Genomic DNA, 21527 nt, shown 5'->3' with positions numbered 1-21527 from the left:
TGTAAAAGGGGCTGCAGCCTGTACTTGCATGGCTGGGCCCTGCACATGAGCACCGCTGTCTGTCCTGTCCTCTTCTGGAATATTTCCTTACGTCTCCATAATCTCGCTCTGTCCCATGCACACATGTGCTGCAAGGAGAACGTAGCAATTCCTCATGGAGTGGCAGAAGTGGATTTGATGCTAGCCGCTGGAGTCAGACTCAGCGCGAGGACATCCCTGCCCTGTGCTGTCAGCTGCTGGAGCCAGGGGTCCCCGTGCAGCTCCTGGAGCAGGGAAAGGGGGTCTCAGCCTCCAGGAAAATGTGGCAAGTCCATTTGGGGTCTCCAAAAGCAGCTACTGGGGGTACTGGCCTGCGTCTATCTTCCCCAAATGGGCATGCTTGTCCCTGCCTGTGTGTCTCCTGGGTACGTGCTCAGCTACTATTGCCGTGAAGCCTGTAAATGGGAAAGTGGCAACTGTGCCCCTCAATCTGGGCAGAGACGCTCGACCGACGATGACAGCTCAATGGGCAGTGCCAGACAGCAGGGCCCCGTACGGTTTGGGGTGCTGTCGGGGCACTGTGTCCCCAGACCCGTTCCTGCTGCTGGCTTTCCACACCTGCAGCAGTGCCGGCCACAGCTGTGATACCAGCGCACCACAGCACCAAGCTCCCAGGCCCAGCCCAGCCTGACCCGTTGCCCTCCACTGGGGACGCTTCAGGCAGGCAGCTGCTTTCTCCTCTCCCGCTTCTCTCCTCTCTCCCTACTCATCTCCTACCCCGTTCACTGCCCTCCTCTCCCCTTCCCACTCCCAAAGGAGATGCCGTAGCAGACGGGCAGCCGCTGTCTCCGCTCCCTCGCCCTTTCGCTCCGGCTCCATCTCCCGCTCCAACTCCCACTCCCTCTCCTATCCCGGGCTGGGCTGCAGGACGGGCAGAGCCCCGCGGGCAGCAGCCGAAGCCCTGCCCGCCCACAGGCGCCCAGCACTCGCAGCCCGGGCCAGCCCCCGAGCGGCCCCGGGGCGGAGCTGGCGGCGCCGGGCGGCGGCGGCGGGGAGGAGGCGCCGCGGGCGGAGCAGAGCCGGGGCTGGCGGGGGCAGCGCGGCGCGGGCGGCGGAGCGGCGGGATGCGGCAGGGCCGGGCCGCAGGGCTGGCGGCGCTGGCCGCGGTGCTCCTGGGTGCGCGGGGCTGCCGGCGCCGGGGACGGGACGGGACGGGACGGGACGGGACGGGACGGGACGGGACGGGACGGGACGGGGCTGCCCTCGCTTCTGGCCCGCCGGCTTCTTACGGACCTCGCTCCCCTCTGGCCTCCCTCTGCAGCCATCCCGCCTGCCTCCAGCGAGCTCAGCCGGCCGTTGCCTCCCACCTTGCCTTGCTCCCTGCCTCCCTCCTCTCCTTTCGGCACACCCCCACTCATTCCTGCCTGCTTCCCTTCTCCTGGCTCGGACTCTCCTTCCAAACAGCCCTGCTCCGACCTGGTCCCTAAATAACCCTTCCCAGAGAAATGTCCTTTGTGTGCATTCTTCTGAGAAAAAGCTTGCATCGGCTATCAACCGTTTTCTTCTGCCCTTTCCCGTTTCCTGACATTTTTGGTGGAAGCAAAGCCATTTTCTGAGTTTTCTCCTTCTTTCCGTCTTGGCAGTGGCTGCAGGCAGAGCCCAGGTGCAGCAGGAGCCACGGGCACAGACCAGGGAGGGCTCCGGCATCAACATCGCCTGCTCACATCCCAACATCCAGTCATACGACTACATCTACTGGTTCCGTCAGTTCCCGGGCCGAGGACCCGCATTCCTCGTGTCGGCTCGTAGTGGGTCTCAAGATGTGACGGACCCGGCAGGGCGGCTCTCGGTGGCAGGAGACCGCCGGTCCAGCGCCCTGTGGCTCACCCAGCCTCGTCTTCGGGACGCGGCGGTGTATTACTGCGCCCTGAGAGCCACGGGGAGAGGAGCCGGGGCTGCGGCCGTGCAGGAACCGTGGCGGGCGGGGCCGGGCGTGTGTGGCGGGGGCGAGGCAGGGGCACAGCCCCCAGGGGGCGCTGCCGCTCCGCCCGCCAGGACCACCTCGTCCCGCAGCCGCGGGGGTTCCCCCGCCAGCCCGGCCCCTCCAAGGCACTTTGGTTCTGCTGAAAGGGTCTGGAGTCTGGGTGCAGCTGAACGGAGATGGCAGCAGCCTGCCAGAGACACAGCCAGAGCCGGAGCCACGTGGGCATCCTGGCGTTGCTTGGAAGTCCCCTTGCAGGTTGGATGGCAGAGGGAGGCCAATGGGGACACTTACCCCTTGCTGGGGCTGCCCACCTGCCAGAAGGGGCCAGAAGAGGGAAGCAGACAGGGGCGATGTCGTTGCCCTTTTGCCTTACCGCTGACCAGGTGAAATGTCCTAGCCTTCACAGGCCTGCAGTTTTGAGCTAACTGCACAAGTGTGACGCTCCCTGTGCTTGAACACTTCTGGCTGGCCATGGGGATCCTAGGCAAAAGCAAAGATTGGCTGGATTCCTTTCTGACTGCTTTAACCACTAGTCTTGAGACTAGGGGGAGAGCTTTGCTCCACCCTCTGTGCTGAGGTTTAGAGGCTGCTTTGAGCTGGCAGAGGGGGAAGTGAACTTGCAAGCTTGAGCTCCCTCTTTCCAGGCACTACGTGGGCACCCTGTGAAGGCGAGAGCGTGACATGGTCCTGCTTTTCCTGGCAGCCTTGTTGGCACTGTCAGACTTTGGTGAGATGTGACTTTGAGGCAGGGCAAGCTAGGGTCAAGATGGCATCCCATCATTTCTGGAGGGGGGAAATTGGAGTCCTGCCTCCCTGGAAGAACTAGAAGTGTTTTCTGTAGGGAGAGCAGGGGCTGCAGACCAGTACAGGAGACAGTCTGGGAGATGTCAGGAGCAACGAGTGTACAGGGATGAATAAGCATCTGCACTTTTCCTTCTGCACATCCTCAGAGAGGAAGAGTCCCATGTTGGGCCAGGGTCTCCCTGCACAGGGGAGTGATTTTTACTCTTGTAATTAGGATACTACACAGTGAGTTCATATTAGAATACGTCTAATCTTTGTGTTTAGCTGTCTATTCAAATTGCATTGCTAGGTGATATATTCAAAAGTCAAATGGAGCCAAACTCTCAAAGAAAAAGGGAATAGCATAGGCTTTTTTTTTTTTTTTTTTTTTTTTTTCCTGAAGCTGGGAACCCTGATTTATGGAGCTGTACTGGGACTGCCTGGGACAGAATTAACCATCCCTTCAGCAGTCCCTAGCATGCTGTACTCTGTACTTGGAGCTAGAACTCCACTGCCATCGCTCCAATGTTTGAGTAGTTATGGAGCAGTGCTGTCACAGCATCAAGACTCTTTCTTCAACCCCTCCAAAGCCAGGAAGTGGAGGGTGGGCAAGAGGAGGGAGGGGACATCGCCAGGTGTCTGCAGGGCTTGGAGAGTCATTCGTTTGGGTGTCTGAGAATTCCACATTTGAGGTGTGCTGAGGGAGGTATGGGGGGAGACAATGCAACTAGCCAGGCACAGCCTAGCCAGACAAGGTGTTAGGGGTGGTGATAGAGGGAGCCCAAGCATCAGGGAAGCAGAAACTGCCAGGGATGTGGCCCTGGGTGGGTGCCCCCTGTGGCCCATCATTTTAAATGCATGTGACCCACTGAACCCACATCCTTTTCCCTGCTGACTCCTCACCCCTCGCCCTATGGAACAGGTTGTCCTTGTCCCCTCTGGGCTTGTGCCATCCAACACCCCAGTGGAGCCCCGTTCCTCTTGCAAATGCTAGGTTATCCCACCAGAACAGGACACAGCCAGAAACCCTGGGCTGCTGCATAGCATGATTCCTCCCTTCTTTCTGGGGATGTGGGAGAGAAATCAAAGTGTCTTGTCCTCCCACAGGAAACAGGAACATCCCCATGGAGCTGAGGACCCCAGGTGAAGGTGCACAATCTCAGTGGAGAAGACTGCCCTGATATCAACCATGTCCTAGCAGTGTGTGTGAAGAAGAGAAGGCAGATGTAGCTGGGGAGGTGAGGACCCCACTGGGAGAGGAGACGAGAGCAGCCCCTGCACATGATGCGGCTCCCAGAGTTCCCCTGACTGTGACAATCCTCAGAGGTTGCTCCTGCTGGAGGAGGGAGAAACCCCAGGGAGCATTTGGGGCACAGTCAGACCAGAATATATCTTGTCACTGAATCTGCCCTTGTTCCCCCAGCAGAGTCATTTCCGGCAGCTCTGTTCTCTTGGGGCTGGGAGGTGCTTTTCTGACTCTCCCTCCCGCAGTAAACAGGAGGGTCAGTCTCAGCATGCACCGTGGGTATCTCGTCTTCACTGCCTTCCTGGAGCTCCTGCTGGGTAAGTGCTGGCTTTTAATCAAGACATAAATCTTCTTTTCCCAGGAAGCCCTCATCAGCCTTATCACATTTATGTGGGGAAGAGTTTATGAATCGCAGGGAAAATGTTGGTAAATGTTGTTTCCTGTTTCTGGTTCTTGGACCAGTTCTCTCATGATGCCATTATTCTTCGAAATTTAGAAAGAGGAGATGGAGAAGAGACCTCTCCTGCTTCTCTCATCCTTTCAGTCCATCCCTTTTCTGCCTCTCTCTTCTGGTCTACCTACTGTCACCAGAGAAGATTTCATCAGTCTCTGCAGTCCCTCATTTCTCCCTTTCCTATAGAAAAAGACAGATTGTGTCCAAGTCAATACAGGACATGAAAGCTCTCCTCCCATGGACATTACCAGGGTGTCCAGTCTGTCTTCTGCCTGATGTGTTCCTGCCATGGCCTCCAATGTCCTCCTGCTTGTCGGCACAGGCAGGGCTCCGTCCTGGTAAACTTATCTCCCACGTGTCTAAATCCACTCTTGTTTGGCTGTCTGGAGACTTCCCTACAGATTTGCTGACTTTCTCTTTCTTCCAGAAACCATAGGGCAGGTGTCTGTGAAACAGCAAGAAGGACAAGTCACCGTGGAGCACAGAAATACCTTCCAGACCACTTGCACATACCAAAGCTCCAACTTTCAGGGCTTATTCTGGTACCAGCAGAAGAAGGGCCAAGTCCCTCAGCTGATTTCACATCAAGGCATAGTAGGCACCAAGCAGAAGGACCGTTTTACCACAGAGCTGAACACTGAGAGGAAATCCAGTGTTCTGCAACTGAAGGAAGTCGAGCTCTCTGACAGCGCCTTGTACTTCTGTGCTGTGCGTGACACCCTAGTGCAGGGAGGTACACTGGCTGTGCAACAACCCCAGAAGGGGAGAGGATGTGTCTGTGCAAGGCAGAGCTCTGGTATTGGGCCCTCAGCTCTCCCCTGGTAGTGCTTCTTCCCTTGTGGACCCTGAGATCTGCCAGGCAGATCCTCTTTCCCAAACAGGCTAGTGTCTGTTTGTAATGGCTGTGCAGAGAGGGCTGACTGACTGGCTGACCTGGACCACAGTGCTCTGCTGTTGTACCCTTTCCAGACTGCCAGAATAGGGCAAAGCGTGCTGGGAACCAAGACTCCCTCGGGAGCTTGCTCTAAGCCCTTCATCCCCAGGGTGAGTAAATTCATAGCAGCCCATGATTTAGCAGCTTGCTCCAAGCCCTGGCCAGGCCAGCCCAGAACAAATTCTCAAACTGGGCCCCAGGCCCAGGCCCCAGGCCCCTAGAACAAATTCTGACAGAGATTTGCAGGGTTCTTCCCTCTCTTCAATGAGTCAGTCGGTAAACTTGATTCACATCCCAGCCACCACGTTATCTCCAGGTTACATTCAGCTAGTCCATGTCCAAAGCCTGTGCCTGAGGGACAGAAAAAATAGAACAGCCCTTAGTGCCAAAGGCCTAAGAGTTCTCCATGTTCACCACTTTAAGCAATCAGAGCAAGAGATAAATGAAGACCTACAACCTGTTGCATTAGATGTCATCTTCTCACAGGAGCTGGGGGCATGTGTGATGATCTTCAGCTCCTGTACAGGGAGCAGTGTCGTAGTGAAGCAGTGGTGTAGTGACCAGCTCCTGCAGCAATGGGGGATTTGCATGTCTGGGCGAAGAAGGGCATCTTGCAGGATGCAAATGCCAAGACCAGACAGGAGAAACGAGGCTGTGCTGTTGAAGCTTCTCTGTCTCACAAACCATGTTGAATATGGTGTTTTGACATCCTCAGGCTTGAGGAAACTCTGTTGTGTGCTTGCAAGAGCAAGAAGCAAAGCAACCAGGAGAAAGAAAAGCTTGGCCCAGGCAGCTCCCAGCAGGGGACAGCCATGGGCCCTCTTTTCTCTGTGCTCTCAGGAAAGGCAGCACCAGCCTCAGCCTTGTCTCAGCAAGGGTCTGACCTACCCCCGGGATCATTGCCCCAAGGATTCTCTGGAGACATTGAACACCTCTGCAGGAACAATGCTTTCCCTCTGGTTCTTGCCTGGGAATATGGCTGGGGCTGACCAGGCAGCCTCTGAATTCCAGTTTGAGAATTATAAAGGTAGAATGAATACAGGAAACAAAAGATCCCACAAGGAAGATCAGTATTGCTTAGAGCAAAGAAGAAATGCATTTAAATCACTGTTATCATCTTCTGAGCATTCAGTGACTTTGTTCAGAAAAAAATGTACTGGGAAAAGTAGAGAAACTAGAGAAAAAAACTTGCTTGTTAGAAGTTTATTTTACTTTTTGCTTTTCTTGCAGCATTCTTAAGATTAATGGAACTATTTTCTGACAAGCTCCTCTTAAATTCAAAACATCCCAGCTAATGATACAGGATGTGTGTTGCCTTCTTGTGCTCCTTTTGGAGGTTCTTTTGGATCACTGGTGATAAACACACTGCTTGCAAAGCATGTTGAAATATCGAGAACTAGCACAATCAACTACATGTAAGTTAACTTATGAAATAACTCTATTGGCAATGCTAGGTTTCCTGGGGAAGCATTTGGTATAACAAAGGTTTTGATCTCACTCAAGAGGTGTCCCTATGGAGGGAAGAGAGCTTCAGCACATTGACAGATCCCAGAGGTCAGCAATGTCCTGACTGGTCTGTGATGGTATCTTCTCTAAAATTCTTCGTCCCTTGGGCCATTTTCATACTACTTTCTTACTTTTAGGTAGAGCTTGAGTGACTCTAGTCATACATACCTTTGCTACTAAGGGTATAAAAATTTCTCACTTTGCCTTAGAGGTTTGAGCTTAGAGAAATTCAGAGTGCATGCTCAGTGAGGGGTAGTTGCACCTTGGGGGTGTCTAGCCTTTGGGCTGGAGGTGTGTTTTGGCATCATAATGAGATTATAATGAGCAAAGTTCATCCGTGATTATCAGTTTGGCTCAGGGCTGGCTATGCAGTCTGTTAGGCCCATTGTACCATCAAGTTCCCCATCCCTGTGGTGATATCGCAGAGCATGGCCATGGTGTCCTCACGCTGCTACACCCTCCATGCTATTTCTCTTACAGTCATCACACCATGCTGCTCTGGTGTTGCCAACATCTAAGGTTGCAGGTTAAGTTGCCAAAGGGACAACCATGGAACAGATTCCTTCCATATCTGCTGCATCTTACCTTCTCACCCTGGAAGTTTCCTCAATACAGGCACCTTCTCTTACATACAGAAAGAAGGTAAGGTAAGAAAAAAATCTTTTCTTAGGTAAGAAAAAATCTTGTATCTTCTCCCAGTATGATGCAAGCTTATTTCTGTCATGACACCCAGGAGCACACATGAGCACAGGGCACTTAAACAGATTCCCTTACTGCAACCAGCCTCTGAGGATGCACAGAATAACTCTATCATGTCAGCACTATGCTAATTATGCCCTGGAGGTTCACCTGCCAGCCAGGCCCCATCCCGGCCCCTCCAAGCCCCTTCAGTTCTTACAGATCAGACAATGGCATCTGATGTGGGTCAGACCCATCTCGGTGTGAGGAGGCAAGACGGCACATGCAGTGATGTCAGGTGAGGGAAGGAACACACATGACAGTATGAGCTGTGTGTAGCACCAGGGAGACCTCCACACAGTCCTGCTCCCACTCCTTCTTTCAAATTACTAACACTTTAAGAGAGAGGCCTGCTAACTGACAGGTGTTGAAATTTGATGGAGAGATGCAAAGCTTCCTTCCCTCTCCATCTGCACTTCCCTTCTCCTCTCTGTGCTCCCCATGCTGGAGCAAGTCCATGCCCTGACAGCTGGCCCTGCTGACCCATGTGCTCCAGCTATATGCTTGAAAGTCACTTTCCTTGATGCCTGCGCCTCCTCTACCACTTTCCCTGTTCCTTGCCTGCCTAGACTGCACCTGGCTGCTGCCAACAACAGACCAGTCCCTGGCTCCTGAGGTACATTTGGAATTTTTGTCACGATCCATGAGTGCATGTGTTCCATACCAGGAGCCATTTTTGAAGAAGATCTTCTGTAAATACAAACAACACCATGAATTTACCACCACCAAACTGCTCTCCTTCCTTCAGATGCAATCTAAGCTCCTTCATGGCTACTTTTATCCATCAGAAACTGTCAGAAAGAGGGCGCCCTTGGCCAATATGTGCATGGTCCCCAGCTGGAGCACACAGGTGGTAACAGCGTAGGTCACAAGGGGGCTTCGGAGAACACGGGCAGGCTGGAAAAAGGGGTTGACCAGAACCTCATGATGGTGCAAAGAAGCAAAGAAAAGAATTTTCTTCTTAGTCAGGAAGCACCCACAGAATAATGGAGGGTGGGGGCTGGCTGCCATGGAAGCAGACCCACATGAAGGGATTGTGGGTGCAGGAAGAACCCAGCCGGACACTAACCAGCAGTGCACCCTTGCAGCAAAGGCAGCCAATGGCCTGCAGAGCTGGGAGGGACAGGGGGTGTGACACGGTGTGTGGGGTGAGCCTGGGGCACAGCTGCAGACATGCTCGCTGGGAGACACTTCTGGTGCTTGGAAGTCCCCTTGCAGAGCTTGGGGTTAAACGGCAGTGTATTGAGAGAGCGTCAGAGCGGTTATGTTCTGGCACTGAGCTCTGGCACTGCCTGAAGCAGGGCTCATTGTGGCTGCTGACCAGTGGGATTGTGTCACTGGGCCAGCACAGCATGCACTGGTCATACAGCGACATGTCTTAAGGCTGCAGGTGAACCTGGGAGAGAGGGCAGGTAGGAAGAAGAGCACAGGGAAAAGTGAGGAGCAAAATGTCTTCATTCAGACATGATCCAAAAAGAGTGGTTAGGACCAATAAGGCCGCTGCCTCACTCTTAGATGAAAATCCAACTCACCCAGGTCCATCTACAATCCAACTACACGGTCTCTGAGTCACACCTTTCCTAATCCCTCTCTCATGACCACCATCGCCAGGGCGACAGGCTGAGAAATCCTGAGCAACCTGATGTGATGAGACAGATCACTGTTTCTGTTCATTCCCAGTGTGCTGCTTTTTCTCATACTGTTATCACTCATAACATCAAAAGCAGGTGGAGGGAACAGCACTCATGCACACTGCTGCTCTTGTAAAAAGATGCATGAACTCATGGGTCTACACACAGGCACTCCTGGATGCATTCTTGTTAGGGAAGACACCACCGTCAGGGGATATACCATCCCGAGGGAATACAACATCCTGACGACCTCCTGACACCTAGGACCAGTTGACAAGCTGAGCCTCTCTTCCCCCTGAATTGGGATGCCTTTAGGTGATATTTGAACACTTGGTTATAAATTTCTCTAGTCTTTGAGCCTTTTAATGCATTAATTTCCAGGCTACACACCTGTGTCACCTGTGTATTTCATGCATGCAAGCTTGCTTTTGCAGTCACTATCACCGGCAATCCAAAGAACCTGTGTACCTGTTGCTGTAATAAATTGCACTTGATTGCATTGTTCCTAGTCATGACAGATCTCATTAAACATGACTAGAGTAAGGGTGGTAATACGTTATTGGTGAATCTGTGACTGTGATAGTTCAGTACCCTGAATCCAACCAGGCCCATAACGGTTAATCAGTTACACCCCTTAACATGACAATACTGAAGTACCATCAGGCACACACACACACAGGTGTGCACACACAGTGAAAAGAGCAGAGTCTGCTCGTGTGAAGCCCAGGGTTGGGATCTTACTCTCTAATGTCTCTGCAGGAACATCCTGGCTTTCTGAGGCCCTGCTGTGTTGTCTGTCCAGAAGATATCGAGTGGTGGAGGACAATGAATCCTGAGCAGCAGCTCCATCTTCTCCTTCCTCCTGCTGCCGCTTTCTTCGCCTAGGGATGGAGGAAGATCTATAGAGTGCTTTCTTTCCTTGCTGCCGGGTTTGTCTGATAGCTGAGAGCTGCTGCTCTTCATCCTGGACTCAGTCATCGACCTCTTCATCCGGACTGGGAATACACCTGTGATGGTGATGGTGGTGCCCAACCAGCACTTGCATCCTGCTGTGTAGTTTGTCTTTGGCAACCTCCCCTTCACTGACATGTGCCATGTCTTGGTCGGGATGCCTCTTATGCTTTTAGACGCCGTCTCTACAAGCATTAGGGAGGGGGGCAGAGAGAAAGAACAGCAGAAAGCTGGAAAGAAGAACATGCATGGACACAAGCCTGACTGACAGGTGATGACGGAGGCAGTGAGGAGACCAAACCTGGGCACGACTTATGGGCAGTTCATGGGTCTGCGGCTCTGTTTATGCCTCAGAAATTATCACATTGGGAACCTTGTCAATGGGGATGCTAACAAAAGAGGAGGCAAGTAACAAGCATACAGAGACCGAGACTAGAGAAAACAAACACAGAGACAGTGAGAAGACACAAACCTCACCATTCACACCAGTTGTTGGCCTATTGTGGGTTTACGTGGCAAGGTTTTGGTAGCAGGTGGCCATAGGGGTGGTGTCTGTGAGAAGGATCTAGAAGCTGCCCCATGTTTGGTAAGAGCCCCACTGCTGACCAGAGCCGAGCCAATAAGCGATGTTGTTTTGCGCCTCTGTGAGAGCATATTTAAGACAGGGAAAAACAAACAAACAAACAAACAAACAAACAAACAAACAAACACTACGCCACACAGCAGCTGGGAGAGCGAGAGGAATGAGGAACAGCCTTGCAGGCACCAAGGTCAGTGAAGAAGGAGGGCGAGAGGTGCTCCAGGTGCCGGAGCAGAAGTCCCCTGCAGCCTCTGGTGAGGACCATGGTGAAGCAGGATGTCCCCTTACAGCCCATGGAGCACCACCATGCAGCAGGGTTCCACGCTGCAGCTCATGGAGGAGACCACGGTGGAGCAGGTGGCCCTGCACCGACGGAGGCTGCAGCCTGTGGAATACTCCTGCCGGAGCAGATTCCAGGCCAGAGCTGCAGCCCGTGGAGAGGAGACCACGCAGGAGCAGGTGACCTGGCAGGAGCTGCTGCCTGTGGGGGAGCCAGGTTGGAGCAGTTTTCTCCTGAGGGATGGACCCCGTAGTACGGTCCCATATCTGGAGCAGTTCTGGAAGAGCTGCTGCCTGTGGGAAGCCCATGCCAGATCAGTTCATCGAGGACTGCATCCCGTGGGGATGCACCACAGCAAAGGGGACGAGAGTGACCGAGAAGGAGCGACAGAAGAAGAGCTGTAGACTGACCATAACCCCCATTCCCCCATTCCCCTGCACCGCTCGGGGGGAGGAGGTAGGAGAGGGAGGATGGGGGAGGAAGGTGCTTTTGGTTTCTTTCCTTTGTTTCTCACTTCTCTAGCTTGTTAGTAATAAGCAATAAATCTTACTATCTCTCTATGCAGTCTGTTTTGCCCGTTACAATAATTACTGTGTGATCTTCTTGTCCTTATCTCAATCTTGGAGCCCTTTTCATCGTATTTTCTCCCCATTCCTCTTTGAGGAGGGGGAGTGATAGAGCGGCTGTGGTGGAGCTCAGCTGCCCACTCGAGCGGAACCACAACACTTATCAAGAAGCCACAGGTGCCACTGCCAGGGAGATCAGCCTGGGCTTTGCACCTCCTACAGCTGTGGGCCAGGGCACAGGCTGGGATGGGTGAGGGACAAACCTCTACAAATCCACGAGGGGACAGCAGGGCACATGAAGCTGGGAGGAGCACACGAGGGCAGACAGAGCAGGGAGTGAAAGGGGGCCACTCCATGCACTTGTCTGGTCAGGCCCTGCACCTGAGCACCATCGTCTGTCCTGTCCTCTTCTGGAATCTTTCCTTACCTCTGTGTGATCTCGCTCTGTCCCATGTGCACAAGTGATGCAAGGAGAAAGTGCCAGCTGCTGGTGGAGCAGCAGGAGTGGATTTGGCACCAGGTGCTGGAATCAGACTGGGGCCGAGGTCACCCTTGGCCAGTACTGTCAGCTACTGGAACCAGGCTGTCCCCCTGTAGCTCCTCGAGCACTGGAAGCCGGTCTCAGCAACCAGGCAAATGAGGCAGGAGCGTTTGGGGTCTCCCAAAACCGCTACTGGGGTTACAGGCCTGGCTGCATCTTCCCCAAATGGGGTCTGCATGACCCTGTCTGTGTGTCTCCCAGAAACGTGCTCAGCTCCGATACCAGTGAAGCTCCCAGGAGTGCCAGCCAAGGGACTAGTGCTCGGCAGTACCACATTACCAGGCCCAGTTCAGCCCGGCCCGCTGCCCTCCACCTGCCCCCCTTGCTGGCGACGCTGCAGATGGGCAGCTGCTTTCTCCAATCCCTCTCCTCTCCCTTCTCCTCTCCCGTGCGAAGGAGCTGCCTCAGCCTTTCCCCGCACGCCTCCGCGTCCCGGGCTGGGCTGCAGGACGGGCAGAGCCCCGCGGGCAGCAGCCGAAGCCCTGCCCGCCCACAGGCGCCCAGCACTCGCAGCCCGGGCCAGCCCCCGAGCGGCCCCGGGGCGGAGCTGGCGGCGCCGGGCGGCGGCGGGGAGGAGGCGCCGCGGGCGGAGCAGAGCCGGGGCTGGCGGGGGCAGCGCGGCGCGGGCGGCGGAGCGGCGGGATGCGGCAGGGCCGGGCCGCAGGGCTGGCGGCGCTGGCCGCGGTGCTCCTGGGTGCGCGGGGCTGCCGGCGCCGGGGACGGGACGGGACGGGACGGGACGGGACGGGGCTGCCCTCGCTTCTGGCCCGCCGGCTTCTTACGGACCTCGCTCCCCTCTGGCCTCCCTCTGCAGCCATCCCGCCTGCCTCCAGCGAGCTCAGCCGGCCGTTGCCTCCCACCTTGCCTTGCTCCCTGCCTTCCTCCTCTCCTTTCGGCACACCCCCACTCATTGCTGCCTGCTTCCCTTCTCCTGGCTCGGACCCTCCTTCCAAACAGCCCTGCTCCGACTTGGTCCCTAAATAACCCTTCCCAGAGAAATGTCCTTTGTGTGCTTTCTTCTGAGAAAAAGCTCGCATCGGCTATCAACCGTTTTCTTCTGCCCTTTCCCCTTTCCTGACATTTTTGGTGGAAGCAAAGCCATTTTCTGAGTTTTTTCCTTCTTTCTGTCTTGGCAGTGGCTGTGTGCAGAGCCCAGGTGCAGCAGGAGCCACGGGCACAGACCAGGGAGGGCTCCGGCATCGACATCACGTGCTCACACCCCAACATCCAGTCATATGATATCATTTATTGGTACCGTCAGTTCCCGGGCCGAGAACCCGCATTCCTCGTGTCGGCTCGTAGTGGGTCTCAAGATGTGACGGACCCGGCAGGGCGGCTCTCGGTGGCAGCAGACCGCCGGTCCAGCGCCCTGTGGCTCACCAAGCCCCGGCTTCGGGACGCGGCGGTGTATTACTGCGCCCTGAGAGCCACGGGGAGAGGAGCCGGGGCTGCGGCCGTGCAGGAACCGTGGCGGGCGGGGCCGGGCGTGTGTGGCGGGGGCGAGGCAGGGGCACAGCCCCCAGGGGGCGCTGCCGCTCCGCCCGCCAGGACCACCTCGTCCCGCAGCCGCGGGGGTTCCCCCGCCAGTCCAGACCCGTCCCCACTGAGGCCCTTCGGTTCTTCTGGGTCAGACGCTGGGGGTCAGGTGTGGGCAGACCCATTTGGGTGTGAGGGGTCAGGACGTCACACCCAGTGGCAGCCCCCGTGAAAAAAAAAAAAAACAAAAACAAAAAACAGAAACCTCCCCGTGGTAGATAAGGGACAATTTCATCTGGCCCTAAAGGGGCCCACTGCTGCCCAGAGCCAATCCAAACAAACAAACAAAGAAACAAACAAAAACCTGCTGCTCAACAGCAGTTGGGAGAGCAAGAAACCCCCCTGCAGACACCAAAGTCAGTGCAGAAGGAGGGGGAGGAGGCGCTCCAGGCGCTGGAGCCGAAGCCCCCCTGCGGCCGCTGGAGAGGCCCCTGGTGGAGCAGGCTGTTCCCCCCTCCCCGATGCTTGGGAAACTGAACAAACACCACAGCAAATATGCAAATATACCAAAACTTCTAGACTGTTACTTAGATAATGCCTACATCACCTTTCCCTGCTCATTCAACTTCGAATACCTTTAACACTTTCAACAAACCTTTTAACACTTCCTTTATCTTTCTCTAGCCTTTACTTTTCTAATGCCGACATCAAAGGCTCAGTCAGGGGCCAACTTAATTCCGTACCTTTTCCCTCCAAGATGCTGAAACAACATCAATATACAACATTTCATCCTGTTTTCCTTCTTTCCACAAAAACAACATTGACTGTAATATGGTGTTATAATTAGTAGTTCCATTTAGGAGCCACTCCGCTCCATCCTCTAGTTTATAAAGTGGCCACCACTGATTACAATATTTAATAAGGGTTCTTTTACTCTCTGTACCCTCTTACCCCACTATATCCCTTCAATGTGTTAGTATACATCCTAGGGGGCTTTTCCTCGGGATTTCTTTGCTTTGAACTTTTCCTATTGTAATCTACAGTGGTTAATATTCCACCATTTTCCTAGAAGCTCTTTACTAGTCAATCCCAATCCCTCCAAAATCCACAATATATAGATACACAAGTAAAATCAGACCACTGTAAATTAACTGCCTGTAGACAATTACACTGGGAACATTTAAACCTGATGAGCCGATAATATGCCTGGGAAAATTTTGTTCCCTTAAACATACACCTCAATGGCAGTTCTTATATTTTCATATTTACATATTAACACAGGTATAAAAGAACACTTTAACAAAAATGCCCGGGCTTTTATATATACAATATGCAATGTACAGTTATTATTCCAGTTAGAATTATTCCTCAGCAGCTGGAAACATTATGCCAGTTGCCATTAAAGCTCGCTTACCCTCCTCCTGTCTTTCTTAAAATCTCGGACGTCCCCGGAGTTAATGTGGACGGCCACATATTCCTAGTCACTGGTCCCTGAACGCTAGAGTCAGAGTCGCTATCAGAGTCTCCCTGGGGTTGCGGATTAGGAAGCCCAGGAGTCGGAGGGGCTGCAGGTGGTGGTGGTGAAATATAGGGAGACAGAGGGGCTGGGATCTCTAATTCTCGGTTTTTCTTCTGCCTCCCATCCCCTCCTTTTTCTTTTAGAGGATATAAATTGGCTCGAGTTTCCAAGATGATCCACAAATGTCCATATTCACTTTCTTCCAAACTAAAAGGTTCCTTTGAGTTTACATAAATATTTAGGGCCTGGCAAACCCAATCTTCAAAGGACCCAAATACGGGCCAGTAAAGGTGGTCTCCTCGAATCTGTTTACCACCCCAAACTTCAACACAATAATGTATCATTTTTACTTTATTGCTTCCCCGCCTAAAAGGGGAATCCTGCCAATTTTTAATCATTAATCCCAGGGTAACCTAACATCAGACGTTACCCTGCCCATGGGACCAGAAGGCTTACTCTTCTTCTGTCCCATCTTCTGGAGCGCCTTCACACACACACACACAAATCGCTTCCCCCTTTTCGTGGCCCAGTCCCTCGCGGGATGTGGGAACCGCACTACCGAGGGGTCCGCACTCGCTTCGTCCGCAATTGGACGTCTCACAACGCTACACTCCAGGATACCCAACCCCAACCGAACGGATCACCGGCCTATACTTACTCACTCCTGAGTCTTCGTTCGGTCTTCGTGCACAAAGATTACTAGGGGTTGCCGGCTTTATTTGCTTGCTGCCGAATTTAGGGTTCGTCGGTGAAGGATTTGAATGAAAGTAGTCCTAGCGAAGGCCGCTGAAATCAGCGGGGCGCCCCCTCCGAAGGTCTTTCAATCAGATTGCCTTCATCCGAGTCACGGCACCAAATTTGTTATAAGTTGCCCCCTTAATTAATTTTCAGAGAGCATTGAATTAATAATAGAAAGGAATTTATTGAGTAAGCAACAGCAAGCAAAACAGCGCTGGGCAGCCGGGGAGTCTCGGCTCTGCCAACGGCGCGCACCTCACCCCCCCCAGGGTCCCTTTTTATATCTTGGTAATTCCGGGATTACGCAGCACATCTTAGTGTATTCTGCGACTGCGCGCACTGTTGCTAGGGGGTCGTCTCTGTCCCTCTGGTGGTCGTGAAGATGAAGGCCGTAGTCTTCCTCAGCGTTGTGGTTCGACTTCTTTCTTTATTTGGTCATGTTGGCCCAGCGTGAGACAGGAAGGCAAGATGTTGATACACTAGTTTAACAACTTATCAGGAGATGGTTACATGAACTTTGCAGCAGTGTTATTTTGAACAAAAGAGGCTACTGAGATGCAGAAGGAGAGAAGGGGAGAGGGTTCTCTTTTTTGTTACATTAAGCAAAGGAATTTTCATAGTGTCTAGCTAAGCATTATACAGCTCCTTACTTCAGCAGGGAGTTTTCACAACTCCCGTTCCTCAAACAGAACTCCTTGTTTTTACAAAAGACAATGAACAAACATTTATTGTGTATTACAACACCCAGCGATGTCAAGAGAGTGGAGGGGCACACCTGACTGCATGAGCTGTGTGCGTAGCACCAGAGAGACCTCCACACAGTCGTGCTCTCGCTACTTCTTTCAAGTTGCTAACACCTGGCAGAGAGAGGCCTGCACATCGATAGGAGTTGAAATTTGACGCAGAGGTGCAAAGCTTCCTTGTCTTGCCATCTGCATCATGTTTGCAGTCCCTAGGAGCCCTTCCCAGGGGCCCTATCTAGCAGCTTTGGCATAGAGGGCACCTGAGTAGCCTGTTTGCCTGAGTAGCAGCTGGCAATGCCAGAGACATCCAGTCCTGCTGAATCCTTTCACTAAGGCCACAAGCAGTCAGAAGGAAGGCACCCTTGGAAGTTTGTGCATGGTCCCCAACCAGGGCACACAGGTGGTGACAGTGTAGGTCACAAGTGGGCTTCAGAGAAAAAGGGTCAGGCTGGAGAAAGGGTCAGAGCAGAGCCTCATGATGGTGCAAAGGAGCAAAGAAAAGGCTTTTCCTTTTGGTCAGGAAGTACTCCCAGAATCATGCAGTGTGGGGGCTGACTGCCAAGGAAGCAGACACACAGGAAAGCCTGTTGGGTGCAGGAGGCACCCGGCCACACACAAGCCAGCAGGGTTCACTTGTTGCAAAGGCAGCCAACGGCCTGCGGAGCTGGGAGGGACAGGGGGTGCCATGCGGTTTGTGGGGGCGAGCTGGGGGTACAGTTGCAGCCAAGCTCGCCGGGAGACGCTTCTGGTGTATGGAAGTCCCCTTGCAGAGCTTGGGATTAAACGGCACTGGCCTGAGGGAGTGTCAGAGCAGTTATATTTGGTTTCCTGCGTTTTCTGTAGTGGTCACATTTTAAGATCTTGTTGTACAGGCTTTGTCCCAAGCCCAAATCCAGCACAATGCTTCAAGCACACCATTGCTATCTGGTTGAGAGAAGTGATTGTCCTGCTCTACTCTGTGCTGGTGTGACCTCACCTCAAGTACTGTGTGCAGTCTTGTGAACCACAGAACAAAAACTACATGAAACTATTGGAGAGTGTCCAGAGAAGGACTACAAAGATGGTGAAGGTCCTAGAGGGGAAGACATTTGAGGAGCGGTCATTTGGCCTGTTCAGCCTGGAAAAGAGACCTCATCATGGTCTCCAGCTTCCTCACAACGGGGAGTAGAGTGGCCCAAGCTAATGTATTCTCTCTGGTAACCAGTGATAGGACCCAGGGGAATGGTGTCAAGTTGCGGAGAGGTTCAGTTTGGATATCAGGATGTGGTTCTTCACCGAGAGGGTGGTTGCACACTGGAACAGGCTCCACAGGGGTATAGCCATGGCACCAAGCCTGTCGGAGTTTAAGAAGTTTAATATGCTCTTAGTCATATGAACTTGGGTAGACCTGTGTGGTGCCAATAGTTGGACTCGATGATCCTTATGAGTCCCTTCCGAGTCGGGATATTCAAGGATTCTGATTCTACCTTTGGGACTGAGATAACGTCCCGGCAAGAAATGTCAGTACTGGACACTCACTCTAATGATACCTCTGGAACCCTGAATGATACAGTGACTACACCATTCCTCATCCCACCCCATCAGGACACAGCCAGACTGCTGGGATGCTGCACCACAGGGTTCCTCACCAATTTCTGGGGACTTGCTTACAAGGCAATGTTCCCAGTTGCTATAGGAAAGAAAGAAGAGAGTGGTTAGAAAGAGGGTGCAAGTTGTTCCCAGAAGAAAAAGAACCATCCCTAGAGAGAGGAGGACCCCAGGAGGTGATGTAAAACCCCAGTGGAGCATGAGCCCTGAAGACTCTAAATGGGCCATCAGGAGGGTGTAGAACAGCAGAAATTTCTCACTGTAGCGGGGAGGATGCCAATGGAGGATCAGTGCAGGAACAGACCCTTCCGACCGTGGGGAGAAAAGAGCCACCGTGTTCCCCAGCTGTGCAGATGTTGGCTGCAGAAGCAGTACTGTCACTGGTGGAGGAGGACCCCAGCCGGGTATTTCAAGCACTCCAAGCACAAGCATTTTCTCCTCCCCCTTGCATTCTTTGTTCCCCTTGCCGAGTCATTTCCTGCAGCTCTGCTCTCCCGGGGCTCTTGGTGGGGACGTGTGTTCTTCTGAGGCTCTCTCACACATGCCGGAGGATTGGTCTCACAATGCGCCTTGTTTATCTCTTCCTCGCTGCCTTCCTGAGGCAACCACTGGGTAAGCATTGCCTGTGGATGGCAGCATGATTCTCCTTCTCTTCAGGAGACCATCACCCCCATCAACAGCTCTCTGCAAGGAGCTGCTCATGAATTACTGGGAAAATGATGGCTAGTATTAGATCATGCCTGTTTTGCGCGTCTTTTCTGAAGATGCTCTTACTGCTGGGAAGAAAGATGAGGCAGCATAAAAAAAACTCCTCTCCTGATCATCTCAGATCTTCTTCCCTTCCTTTCCTGTTGCCAACCATCCATGCCACTCTGCCTCTCTCTCCTGACACTCTGGGCAGTTTCTTCTCCTGAGAGAAGGAACTAAAGACAGCTCTACCCTGGGGGGATGGTAATGGCCCTACATGTGGGAGGTAATGGATATTACCATGCTCTGGGATCCATTCTAACCTCTGGTCATAGACCTTCTGCCCAAAGATGCCAAAATCCATGGGATTTTTGCTTCAGTCAAAGGCATAAAGATCCATCCCATCCAGAAACTTAATTCTCCCCTTGGTTTCTGTGATCAGTTGGTGACATTTGGTTTCTTTCAGATGCCATGGGGCAGACCTCCGTCACCCAGCAAGAAGGACAAGTCACCGTGAAACAGAAAGAAACGTTCCAGACCACTTGCACGTATCAAATCCCCAGCTTATATGCTTTGTACTGGTACCAGCAGAAGAAGGGACAAGCCCCTCAGCTGGTCATATATCACACCAGTGCAGGCACCAAGCAGAGTGGCCGTTTCACCATGGAGCTGAACACTGAGAGGAAATCCAGTGTTCTGCGGCTGAAGGAAGTCGAGCTCTCTGACAGCGCCTTGTACCTCTGTGCTGTGCGTGACACCCTGGTGCAGGGAGCTACACTGGCTGTGCAACAACCCCGGATGGGGAGGGGATGTATGTGTGCAAGGCAGAGCTCTGGGATGGGGCCCTCTTCTCTCTTTTGGCTGACTGCTTCCCCTGTGCACTCCGAGATCTGCCAGCCAGATCCTCTTTCCCAATGGGACTGGTGTCAGTGGCTTGAAAGGAAGGAGAAGGTGGTGAAAGAGGCCCTGCCCTCAAGGTGTTCTCCCTGTGGGAGGGCTGAATGATGACAGTGGAGTACTGGCACTGCCTGAAGCAGGGCTCATTGCGGCTGCTGACCAGTGAGGTTAGGCCACTGGGCCAGCACAGCATGCACTGGTCATACAGCGACATGTCTTAAGGCTGCAGGTGAACCTGGGAGAGAGGGCAGGTAGGAAGAAGAGCACAGGGAAAAGTGAGGAGCAAAATGTCTTCATTCAGACATGATCCAAAAAGAGTGGTTAGGACCAATAAGGCTGCTGCCCCTCTCTTAGATGAAAATCCAACTCAGCCAGGTCCTATATGGTTTCGGAGTCACACCTTTCCTAATCCCTCTCTCATGACCGCCATCGCCAGGGAGACATGCTGAGAAATCCTGAGCAACCTGATGTGATGACACCTGGTCTGAACTTAGGGTTGGACTATGTGCATGCTGGCGGTGCAGCCTGTGATCCTCTGGGAGGGTTTCTCAGATGACCACTGGCTAGGAATGTTCAGGAGTCTTGGGGCGACCTGTATGATCACCACATCTCAGCCTTGGTGGGATGCTGACATCAGATCACTGTTTCTGTTCATTCCCAGTGTGCCGCTTGTTCTCATACTGATATCACTCATAACATCAAAAGCAGGTGGAGGGAACAGCACTCATGCACACTGCTGCTCTTGTAAAAAGATGCATGAACTCATGGGTCCACACACAGGCACTCCTGGATGCATTCTTGTTAGGGAAGACACCACCGTCAAGGGAGATACCATCCCAAGGTAATACAACATCCTGAGGACCTCCTGACTCCTAGGACCAGTTGAGGAGCTGAGCCTCTCTTCCCCCTGAATTGGGACGCCTTTAGGTGATATTTGAACGCTTGGTTATAAATTTCTCTAGAGTCTTTGAGCCTTTTAACACATTAATTTCCAGGCTACACACCTGTGTTACCTGTGTATTTCATGCATGCTAGCTTGCTTTTGCAGACAGTCACTATCACCGGCAATCCAAAGAACCTGTGTACCTGTTGCTGTAATAAATTGCACTTGATTGCATTGTTCCTAGTCATGGTAGTTCTCGTTAAACGCAACTAGAGTAAGAGTGGTAATACATTATTTGTGAATCTGTGACCGTGGCAGTTCAGTGCTCTGAATCCAACCAGACCCCAATGGTTAAAGCGTTATTGGTGAATCTGTGATTGTGATAGTATAGTACGCTGACTCCGACCAGGCCAATAACGGTTAATTGGCTACACCCCTTAACACAACAATACTGAAGTACCATCAGGCACACACACACACGTGTGTGCACACGCAGTGAAGAGAGCAAAGTCTGCTCATGTGAAGCCCAGGGTTGAGAGCTTTCTACTGTCTCTGCAGGAACATCCTTGCTTGCTGAGGCCCTGCTGTGTTGTCTGTCCAGAAGATATCGAGTGGTGGAGGACAATGAATCCTGAGCAGCAACTCCATCTCCTCCTTCCTCCTGCTGCCACTGTCTTTGCCTACGGGTGGGGGAAGGTCTACAGAGTGCTTTCTTTTCTTGCTGCCGGGTTTGTCTGATACCTGAGAGCTGCTGCTCTTCGTCCTGGACTCAGTCATTGACCTCTCAACACTCGAATCCTTCCATGCAGTTTATCTTTGGCAAC

The 21527-nt window shown here is 52.9% G+C and overlaps 1 protein-coding gene and 1 long non-coding RNA gene across 3 annotated transcripts; both read left to right on the top strand.

The window, feature by feature from the left end:
• Nucleotides 1-375: 375 nt before the first annotated feature.
• Nucleotides 376-20937, top strand: LOC113840524 (uncharacterized). The gene is made up of 4 exons (XM_072028661.1): nt 376-531; nt 808-1155; nt 1623-1737; nt 19390-20937. The coding sequence occupies exons 1-4, from the start codon at nt 376-378 to the stop codon at nt 19926-19928; spliced, it is 1158 nt and encodes a 385-aa protein (XP_071884762.1). The 3' UTR covers nt 19929-20937.
• LOC139999706 (uncharacterized) lies at nt 2338-12663 on the top strand. 2 transcript variants are annotated; one of them, XR_011805189.1, is made up of 4 exons: nt 2338-4309; nt 6611-6795; nt 7367-7528; nt 10015-12663. It is a non-coding gene; the product is annotated as an uncharacterized lncRNA (long non-coding RNA). The 2 variants fall into 2 exon arrangements; XR_011805188.1 differs by having other exon boundaries at nt 7367-7533; nt 10015-12662.
• Nucleotides 20938-21527: the final 590 nt, after the last annotated feature.

This window comes from Anas platyrhynchos, chromosome 28 (genome assembly GCF_047663525.1).
Source record: "Anas platyrhynchos isolate ZD024472 breed Pekin duck chromosome 28, IASCAAS_PekinDuck_T2T, whole genome shotgun sequence".
NCBI classification, from domain to species: domain Eukaryota; kingdom Metazoa; phylum Chordata; class Aves; order Anseriformes; family Anatidae; genus Anas; species Anas platyrhynchos.
The sequence above is the reverse complement of the archived record's forward strand: the minus strand, read 5'-3'. Positions and strand labels throughout refer to the sequence as shown.